Source organism: Danio aesculapii, chromosome 9 (genome assembly GCF_903798145.1).
Source record: "Danio aesculapii chromosome 9, fDanAes4.1, whole genome shotgun sequence".
In the NCBI taxonomy this organism is placed as follows: Eukaryota; Metazoa; Chordata; class Actinopteri; order Cypriniformes; family Danionidae; genus Danio; species Danio aesculapii.
Genome location: NC_079443.1, coordinates 32,160,519 through 32,172,051, shown reverse-complemented (window position 1 = coordinate 32,172,051; position 11,533 = coordinate 32,160,519). Strand labels below are relative to the sequence as shown.

Genomic DNA, 11,533 nt, shown 5'->3' with positions numbered 1-11,533 from the left:
CTTGGCAGATTAACCTGCTGCTGAATCTCCAAGAAGGTAGGAAATTAAATATGAAAGAAATGTGGATGATTTACAGGGCTCGTAACTAAGCAACACAATGATCTGTTAACGAGGAAGTAGTATGTCCCAAAGTACATACTTTTAGGGGCAGTATAAGTATGCGAATTGGGATGCAGTGAGAGCCTTTGCATCACTGCTCATTTGTGAAATCACCGGACATTACAAATGCTTCTTCTCTCTCTATTTTAATGTCCAGACTTAAGACATATTTTTTTTCTATTGCCTTCCCAGGTTTATCCCATCTTTAATTGTGCATTGTTGTTGTTCATACTATTACTTTATTATACTTTTATTGCTATTTTACTCTGTTTTAGAATGCGTGTTTTGGTTTTGTTCAGCTCTTTAGTCAGTGCCAACTGAAGTTAAACGTGGTTTATAAATAAACTTTGCTTACTTACAATTGTGCTTATTATTTACAAAAGCTTATACATTATATCCGCTGTATTTTTACATTTAAATAAACTTGCATGCAAAGCAAATGTAAAATAGCAACGGTCACAAATGATTATACAGAATGTAAATATACACTCAAGTCTGCATTTATTGCATTTAAATTGTGTCACATGCTGTTTTTTAAAACCACAAGTATATCAACATGATCAGGTGAAACCTGGCTCCTAACAGGGCCAACTTCTAAGTGAACTGTTTATTCTCTGTTCATTTTTGTGATGCAAGTAATGCATTTCAAGTTCTTTTTACTTATGCTTTTTACTGATGCTCCTAATCATACATACACAATGTAACAGACAAAAATGTGTACTGATAATATCTTTTACACTCTCAAGTAACAAAAGCTGTTACTGTTTCCAAAGGTACGTTTTTGCTCCTAAATATACATTTTAATACCCCAAAAGTACAAACGTGTACCTCAAAGTACTTTAAAAGGTACAAGAGTGAACCTTAAAAAGGTACAAAAGTGTACCCTAAAGGTACTAATGTCCACCTGTTTGGTAGAAAAGTGAATCTTTTGAAAAAGTACCATCCCACTGGCAGATTTTGTGCCCTTATTTGTTTATAGTGTGTTTAGTTTTAGACTTCCCTTCCTTCCTCTTTTTGCTATTATGATGGAACTGAAAACATAATGCGGCTTATAGATCAGGCAGACGTTCCTCATTTCACCTTAAGCTCATCTCTCTAAACGTTCACAACTCTACCAAAAACAAAAATCCCCAGATTTCTATAGGCCTGTTAAAAGACTAATGTTTGTGTGTCAGGGTTCCACATGTGGTTAAGTTAACTAGCAGCTTCCTGATGTGGGCGAATGTTGTACTGTGGAAATGTCAGACGGTGCTGAATGAATCAGCCAATGTAAAGCGTAGGTGTCATACTGACTTGAATATTTGAGTGAAGAGTTCACAGTGGAGCACATGGTCTAATATGATGATGGAGAATATGAATGTGCTACACAGTGCAGTGCTGTAGTGTTGACGTCTTCAAAGAACATACTTTCCCATACTAGAATATTAAACTTCCGGATCAAGCGTGTGCTGCTGGAACACTCCATTCGTGTGGGTTTTGTGACCACAGCTTCATCACAGAACAACAACAACAAGAGTAATAATTAAAGGGCTGGTCCCATCCCAAAAGCAAAAATGTTTTATCATATACTAACAAGGACCTACGGCTGGGTAGTATTACCAAATTTAATTTCACAGTATGAGAAAGTTTACTTCACTGTAATAATATCTTTCACAATATAGTTTTTGTATAAAGGTAGTTACTACAGAAAATGGAAAAAAAAGGAGCTTTATATAATAAATAAGTTTGAATATTTAATAAAATAAAATGACTTGATCTTATTGGGATATTCTGTATTTAATTTTTAATCTTTTATAGTAAACAAAATATGACTTTAGATGAACAACAAATTCCACTGTATGTTTCATTTCACAATTTTATGTGGACAGACCTTACTATTATAAACATTTCTCAGATAACATCTTCTCACGGATATAAAATAGATTTTAAAACACAAAGTAGTAATATAGTATATAGTAATATAAAGAATTACAATTCTTGTTTAAGTATTGAAAATATGTGATCACTTCTTTTTGAAAATATAATATTGAGTGCGCTGTGAGCTCAGCATAAATGACAGGTTGACGTTTATTTTCAATAGGTGAGAATTTTTTTTTAACAAATAACTAAAATATTGTCCATGCTACTTTTATTTGTGATTTAAAAAGAAACATGACTAGCATGATTTGTTTTTCAGACAAAGTATTTTACTTATGGAAATTAGATGGAATAAAATATCAGTCCTTAAGAACAGAATGAGGAGCCTTCAGAACATCAGTCTCAGTTCTGCAGGTGGAAACGCAGAGGAACTTTAGAATTATAAAACACCTAAAGATTGTGTACTGGTGTTCACTAAGGGGGTAAAGTGAGACTCTTCCAGATAAAGAAGAACTGCACAAATCTTGGGAGAATGAGTGATCTGTACAAATGATATTAGTTTTGGATGGATTGCTGATGTGAGGCCAAGAAAATAAGACAAACAACATTCAAATAAGTCCTACAGTGGCGATTCCTACAACACTTGGCCGTTTCAAATGCCAGTAGCTGATCTGTAGGTGCAGTGTACAGTTAATAAGACAAATGAGAATAAGAGATGTCAAAGTGGTGCAATACAGTAAGTGAGAGACAAAAATATTTAATAATACTTCAGTCTATACAGACTGGTCAAAAACTCCAGACTCCCATTAAATGGCAGCAGCGGGATGTATATGAAGAGTTTATTTGCAAAAACTGATACCTCCATTTTTAGCGGTATCATGATTTATGTTGTGCACTGAAGAGTACAATTTAGTGTATCCCCCGCCCAAAAAAAAACATTTATTCAAAATAAATAAATAACCTCTTCATATATCACCCTTTAAAATATAAGACTGTTAAGAGATTGTTGCAGGTTTTTACAGTGATTAAACAGAACCTCTTTAAGACATGACTTTCTGTATGAAACTTGTACAAAGCATTAGCTAAAATAAAAGAGAAAGTCAGTTTAATGGTAAAGGTATTGATGAAATATGCCTATAGATCGAAGGCTTGCAAAGAAATGTCATGCTAAAAGTGTTTTGTAGTATTTTCAAAATACAGTATTTTAATTTGATACTTTTGTGGCTGCTGTATTTTGTAGTTTATTTTGATACACGTAAAACTGAGGTACTTGGTAATTTATTTTAAAATACATTTCAATGTATTTTTGCCCATCCCTGTTTTTAGGCATGTGTTTGTGTTTTTGCATATCCATCATGTTTCAGCACTCTGATATGAGATCAGTGATGTGTTCTTTGTTTGACTATTAATAAACTGTTCAGTAATTAGTCTAAGCCAACACGGCTCATGCTACTTTTATCTCTGGTTGCTGCCTCCTACTTTTATCTTGGGTGGCACCAGCTAAGAAGTGCTAGGTGGACGAGTCCCGCTTGCGCCCCCACCACTAGTGAAACCAGCCTCATTTACTGCGTTCTGCGCTTCTGAACAAGGGCAGTTGTGACTGCTGCATCTCATCTGAAATGGGCTCCGAGAAAATGTGTTTCTTACAAACATGAATTGCATCTGTAAGAAAAACACATCTTCCAAAATTAAAATTGTACTTCGTAGCCTAATATGCTTACCCATGCACCAGTTGAGAAACACTAATATTTGGGGAAAAAACACTTTATAATAACTACACACTATGAATCATTTATTAAGCATAAGCAAGTAGTTAAATCATTATCTGTTAAGCATTAAGTCTACATGAACAGATGTTTGTAAGCTGTTTATAACTGGATAGCTCTATTCCTGACTTTGAGTAAAAGCACTATATAATATAATGTGCCTATCTAATGTGCTTAATAATTGTATTTTCATACTTTAATTATTATTTTTTCATTACTAAATGAAGTATTGCATCTTTTATAAACCAGTTATTTTAGAGAAGTTGGTGGTTTTTAGAGTTCATTTAGAATACATAAGTAAATGATTATTAACTATTCAAATTAACATTTGTATATCTTATTATTCAGGCATATACTGATAGTTAACTTTGCATGTTAATAAATGCTTTAACTCAACGTCATCCAGTTGTGTGACCTAATCTAAAGTGGGGACTATTTATGCTTTATAAATTCCTTATAAATGCAATTAAAGGCTTAGTATAATTCTAAACAGGAAATAAAGGAAATAAACAACTTTATTCATTTATATTCATTTGAAGATACACAAATGAAACTATCAAATGATAAACAATTCTTTGCAATCTTAACTAAAATGAAATAACTGCGCAGTTTAAACATCACTAAATAACATTGAAATGTATCATAATATAGTGTTCAACTATTATATTGTTGTTATTTTATCCAATTTTATGTTGTATTTTGACACTCCTGTTATTTGGCAATGTTTAAACTTTACAGTAATTTTACTTTTTAGATAAGATTTTAAATTTTATTGTTCATTTGATCCTGAGCCTTTAATTTACGAAGCATAAATAGTTCGGGATTTACGAAGCATAAATAGTCCTCACTTTAGATTAGGTCACAAAACTGGATGAAGATGAGTTAATAAAGCATTTATTAACATTCAAATTAAATTAATATATGCCTGAATAATGCAAAAACGTTGATTTTAATAGTTTATCAATTTACTAACTCATTCCTAATGATCTTAAAAAATCCCCAACTACTCGTCACGCCACTTAGACAGAGTGGATCCAAATGCAAGTATTTAATGAACTGATGAAAGAATGTAACAAAGAATACCACTGGATGTTCTGGATACACGGAAGATTAAGAATAGAAGATAGCCACAGGCCACAACCAAGACATCAAATGGACAGCGAAAGAGACTGGGGAACAACAGCAAGGAACAATAGAGATGAGGATCCAAGTGCAGGTAAAATAAGATTATATTTAAGCAAAACAGGGATAAACAGAAGTGGTTGGTACAAAAAGGGCAATGCAAAAATGTAGTCAAAAAACAAGCTAAACAACAAGATGCTAGGACATGCAAGGTACCTACAACAACTACAAAGACTCCGTCCTAAACTGGTGTATGTGTGGTGTATAAATAGTCTGAATGATCAGTCATCACAAGTCTCAGCTGTGTGTGTGAGTCTCATCAGCCGTGATGAACAGCTGGTGTTTAACATGGCCTGATAGGATTTGTAGTTCTTAAACAGGACACTTGTAGTTCACCAGTGACCTGTCAGGAAGGATCACTGGTGATCATGACAACTCTTAAATACGGATGGTTTGTAAATAATGCGATACTTAATTTAGTCATAAAAATGAATCAGTAACAAAGTATGAAAGTACAATTAAGCACATTTTAAATGTGTTTAAGTCAAGACTAGAGCATTTGTATCTGCAGTTAAAAACTGCTTACTAACATATATTAACGTAGAGTCAATGCTTAACAAATAATAAATTCACTATTCTCTAATGTTTAATAGATGATTCATAGTTAATATGAAGTGTTACCAAATGTCACATCTGAGCTGCTTTTAACAGTCACAGTGTAAAGATTTCTTAATGGGATATCTAACAAGTGCTTCTGTTCTTAATTTGCAGTGCCGTAAGAACACCAAAGAATATGTTCTGAAAAATGCCTCAAAATACAGTTTATGTATGTAATTACTAGCCCTCCAGAATTATTAGCCCCCCTGTATATTTTTACCCACAATTTCTGTTTAACGGAAATATTTCACACTTCTAAACATAGTAGTTTTAATAACTAATTTCTAATAACTGATTTCTTTTATCTTTTCCATGATGACTACATAATATTTTGCCAGATTTTTAAAAGATACTAGTATGCAGTTTAAAGAGACATTTAAAGGCTGAACTAGGTTAATTAGGTAAGTTATGGTAATTAGACAAATCATTGTATAATGATGCTTTGTTCTGTAGACAAATCAATTAAAAAAAAAAAAAGGGGGGGGGGGGGGGTAATAATATTGCCAATAAAATTGTTTTAAAAAAATACAAAACTGCTTTATTTTAGCCAAAAAATAAGAAGTTTTTCCATAAGAAAAAAAATATTATAGAAAATACTGTGAAAAATTACGTGCTGTCACACATCACTTCAAACTACTTATTTCAAGAGTTCACACTTACATATTGCTTGATGCTATTAGCAGGTTTAGCACGCTGTCCCGGTAGAGAACTCTGAGCTCAGAGATGGTCAATACCCATATAAGGGGTCCCCCTGGTAAAGGGAGGAAAAGAAGTAGATGGGGTGGAAGGGGGTATTCTTCCAAAATAAAGAGAAGGTAGTAGCGTAAAATATGTCTATTTTTTGTAAGCTTGAATCAATCTGATTGGATTATTACTGATTACAGATGAGAAGACAGACCAATCATATCACATGCTCTTCTCGAAATTTGTTTGTAAAACTTTACTTAAAAAAAATGAACTGAAATAACACAATTATTGATATTTGTTTCGAACAGCTTAATTATTTTATGCTCAATCCACTTAATTTTGTTAACTTAATTGATTAATATTCAAATTTAATGAGCAAGAAAAAAATATTTTGAGTGTGCAATTGTGTTCTCCTCTCCAAACACAGGAGGTTACAACTACACATTTTCTGCTCTGCCTTGTGATAGTCTGCTAGTTCAATTGTTGTCCCTTTTCAGAGAAACGAAACCACTAAACTACCAACAAAAAGTTTAACTGGCTGGTTCAAAAAATTTGGCGTATGTGGGTCAGAGCAGGCATCATTTAATCTATGTTGCATTGTATCTAAACCAAGGTTTAAAAGTCACAAAACAGCCTTAAATTCTGTGTAAATATGCCTTTGGAAAAAAGAAAGTAATGCTGGTATGGATGGATACACATGAATGTGAGCAAATGAAGACATGATTTATTTCTGGAGCAACTATGAAGTAAATGGCAGCCCTAATAATATTATTTTTTTCTCGCATGCAATATCATAACAGTTTTATCATAATTACGTCTGAAAAAATGTGGCAAAGACAACAATCATATTGAATACTTTCAGATAGCCAGTTGACCTCAGCCACAGTAATTGAATCAGAAAAGATAAATTGTTTTGCCTGGTCAGGTCTACACCATTCTCTTGCTCGTCTTATGATCGAAAGATGAGCTGCCGTCTCAAACCAACATTACAAAGATCTCATTTCCTGTTTATACACCAACAACCTCAGCATCCTGTGTTTAATTAAAACTCTTCAACACCAGATGCCTTCTGTTGCCACCTGCTGTGTGCTGCTCCCAAGAGAGCTAATGCTGTGTGACAAACCCTATTTTCCCAATCAATAACCAGCACCCAAACCTGTCACATCTTTACTTCTCCAGCGCTCTCAAACTGCATATGACATACAGTTTGCATCGGAGATATTTTCTCCGCCAGTACATGCATTACAGGAAGTAAAGGGGCTTCACAGAAACCAAAAGAAAAATTCTAATCTAAATAAAGACATTGGCTTCATAACTTCCTCTTTGTTAGATCGAAGCTCGGCAGCAATAGCACATAGTCGTCACTCATACAGCCCTCAAAACGGTAACGATGCCAACAGGATGGATCTCTGAGGTTCGTATATTTCACTGTTGTGCTTTGTAAAACTAAAGCTGATGACTGTAAAACAGCAGGTGTCAAAACCGGCTGTCATTTCAGAAGTTTGCACTGTAATATATTGTTGGTCAAATGTGGTTTCTATATAAAGTTAACTGAACTGTTAGTAGACCAGTTCAGATTTGTTGAAGTAAAATGATTCTGCACTGAATTTGAGACTTAGAAATGTTAGAGTATTGGTATAATTGACTAATATTAATATTTAACATTTTGTTGCCTTTTTTATTGACTACTCACACTTGTGTCTTATTCAGTTCTCTTTTTTGATATCTTACTATTTTCACTAACCCTAAAAGTCAAATTAAGTGAAAGTGACAATTCTGTATTTATCTTCTCCAGAGGTGGGTAGTAACGAATTACATTTACTTCGTTACATTTAATTGAGTTAAAATTTTCACTCCAATTATACACACATACACATATATACACAGTTGAAGTCAGAAAGTCAGAATTATTAGCCCCCCTGTTTATTTTTTTCCCCGATTTCTGTTTAACAGAGAGAAGATTTTTTTTCAATACATTTTTAAACATAATAGTTTTAATAACTAATTTCTAATAACTGATTTATTTTATCTTTGCCACAATGACAGTTAATAATATGTTACTTGATATTTTTCAAGACACTTCTATACAGCTTAAAGTGACATTTAAAGGCTTAACAAGGTTAATTAGGTTAACTAGTCAGGTTAGGGTAAGTAGGCAAGTTATTGTACAATGATTGTTTGTTCTGTAGACTGTTGAAAAGATATAATCATTTTTAACCTTATAATAATTTTGACCTTAAAATGGTATTAAAAAAATGAAGAACTGCTTTTTTTCTTGCCGATAAACAAACAAATAAGACTTTCTCCAGAAGAAAAAAATATTATCAGACATACTGTGAAGATTTCCTTGCTCTGTTATACATAATTTGGGAAATATTTAAAAAAAAAAAAAAAAAAAAAAAAATCTAAGGGGGCTAATAATTCTGACTTCAACTGTGTGTGTGTGTGTGTGTGTGTGTGTGTGTATGCATGTATATATATATATATATATATATATATATATATATATATATATATATATATATATATATATATATATATATATATATATATATATATATATATATATATATATATATATATATATATATATAGTTGTTTTCTGTTACTGTTCTATTTACTTTGAAAAGTATATCATATTAGTAACAATTGAAAGTTCATTGTCCATCATTAATAGTACAGAGATATATAGCACACTGCTGACACATACAGTAAATACATTTGAAACCAAGGACCCTTTATTGTGAATGCAGAGAATTCATGTATCCTTGAGCTCTAATGCAAACTTCCAAACAGGCAGATTTCTATGGATGAGACATAATTTGGCTGAAATAAAACAATTTGAAAATATGGAATCTGAGGGATTAAAAAAATTGAAATATTGAGAAATTACCTTTAAATTTGTCCAAATCAAGTTCTTAATCCATATTACTTTTCAGAAATAACATTTTGATATATTTACAGGAAATCTTCATGGATCTTTATTTAATATTCCAAAGATTTTTGTCATTTAAAAAAATTATTAATTTAACCCATACATATGCATAACCCATGCATATTTTTTGTATATTGCCCAAATCTGCCCATGCAACATAAGACTGAGATTGTGGTCAAGGGTAGAGTTTAGATCACAAGGATAATTAAAAAAAACTATTTTTGTCTTTAAAGAGTCTTTTGGAAAGATGTTTCAATTCTAAAGTCTGTATTTGGTACAATTACTAAAATCATTGTACTTATATGCATTACACCCTTGTTTTCATCCCTGCAAAATGTTCTCTGGTAAATCCTGTCATTTTTGAAAGAAAAATTTAGGCTTTGTTTTAAGATTTGTTATTTTTTAATGGTCTGAATTTTGGCCACTTACAGTAATTTGCCACAAATTTGTGATTAAAAAAGAGAGAAATTGGACAAAACACCTTCAATGGATATAGTCAAAATGGCTGCACTAGAAACAGATGAGATGATAAGTCTATATAACAAAAATGCTTGTTTTGTACACCTAATTAATTTATACACACGGTGTATGTTTGTTTTGTTATTGTATTTATTAAGATATCAACCTCAAATTGGTAACACAACTTTAGGATTTATGATTGTGATTATCAGATTAATAGTAAAACATATTTAGATTTTGACATGTTTTATGATTTTCCCCAAGTGTAGGTGTTAAATTTAGTTATTTTTAATCTATGAATCAGACATTTATGGCTGTCCTGTTTTTACATTGTCTATTTTATGATCAAATCAGGAATTCCTTCATGGACCATAGCCCAACTTTGCCTGTGAACATGGAGACTGAAGTTCCGCAAGTGTACCGGATTGCCAGCCAAGTGTTTTACGGCATTATCTTCATCATAGGCACAGTGGTCAACCTGACAGCCCTCTGGGTCTTTGCCTTGACCACTAAAAGACGAAACTCCATCACTGTTTACATGATCAATGTCGCTTTGGTGGACCTGTTATTTATCTTACAGCTGCCCTTTCGAATGGTCTACTACAGTCAAAACTACTGGCCCTTCGGGGACATCTTCTGCAGGATTAACGCAGCACTGACTGTGCTCTATCCCTGCTTGGCCTTGTGGCTCTTTGCCCTCATTAGCACAGACCGCTACGTGGCCATAGTGCAGCCACGACACACACGAGAACTAAAAAGCATCCATAAAGCCTTGCTGTCATGTGCAGGAGTCTGGATCATGACCCTGGGTAGCACGGCTCCACTCGTCTTTCTCGAAGAAGATCCAGATCGTGGATCAAATTTCACCACTTGCATCAAGATGCACGACATCATCTACTTGCGCCGTGACAACCCTGTCCACTTTGCACGAATTGTCTTCTTCTTTCTGGTGCCGGTGTGCATAATGGTGGGCTGTTACATTACCATCGTGGATAACCTCATTCATGGCCGCACATCCAAACTGAAGCCCAAGGTAAAGCAGAAGTCCATCAGGATCATCATCACACTGATCATTCAGGTGCTCGTGTGTTTTGTGCCTTTCCACATCTGTTTTGTTTCCATGCTGCTGGACACAAATGGAAAAGGGTACAACACCTGGGGTGCCTTCACCACCTTCCTGATGAACTCCAGCACCGTGTTAGACATTATACTCTTCTACATCGTGTCAAAGCAGTTTCAGGATCGTGTGATCAGTGTGATCCTGTACAGGAACTATTTGAGGAGCGTGCGCAGGAAGAGTCGTCACACCAACAGCGTTCGCTCGCTCAGTAACCTGACCAGTGCCATGATCTGAGGAATAATGCAGTGGGCAACAACAATGAAAACTGAATGTAAACAAGCTGGTGTTTGTAATTAAATAGCAGATCAAGATTTAATTTGCGGGACGAGATGAACAATGTTAAATCCATGAATCAAACTCTTTCTTTTTAAATATCATGTGAGCACAAAGACAAATTACATGGTATAGATTCATTGCAACTTGCTGGACATTTGCATAAAATCAGTTTTGCTGCCGGATATACAACACCAACCAAGTAAACTGTTTGTGCTGGAAGTCACAGAATGTGTTAACACGTCCTTTAAAACTGTTTGGTTTGTTGATTTGTTGTTTTGAGTTTTTAAAAGGGAGTAAAATTCAAGGTTTAAATTTGGATGATACAATGAGAGCCTTGTGTCAAACTTATAATTAAATTATATTTAAATTAAATTTTAAAAAATGCACTGTATATGAAATTAGGGGATGTGCTTGCATATGACAGCAGGAAGTTAGAAATGGTTTCCCTTGCAAAATCTTTGCAGTCTTTGCACAATCTGTGCATAACCAGTTATTCTTTTTCTGAGTATGCTTTTTTATCACAGCAAGTATGATCTTCAGAAAGAGGTATGTCTT

At 33.6% G+C, this 11,533-nt stretch overlaps 1 protein-coding gene across 1 annotated transcript; it reads left to right on the top strand.

Annotated features, from left to right (window-relative positions):
- Nucleotides 1–7,443: 7,443 nt before the first annotated feature.
- gpr18 (G protein-coupled receptor 18) lies at nucleotides 7,444–11,304 on the top strand. Its single transcript, XM_056465451.1, has 2 exons — nucleotides 7,444–7,602; nucleotides 9,937–11,304. Exon 2 carries the CDS (start codon nucleotides 9,947–9,949, stop codon nucleotides 10,934–10,936), a length of 990 nt encoding a protein of 329 aa, XP_056321426.1. The 5' UTR covers nucleotides 7,444–7,602; nucleotides 9,937–9,946; the 3' UTR covers nucleotides 10,937–11,304.
- The last annotated feature ends 229 nt before the right edge of the window (nucleotides 11,305–11,533 follow it).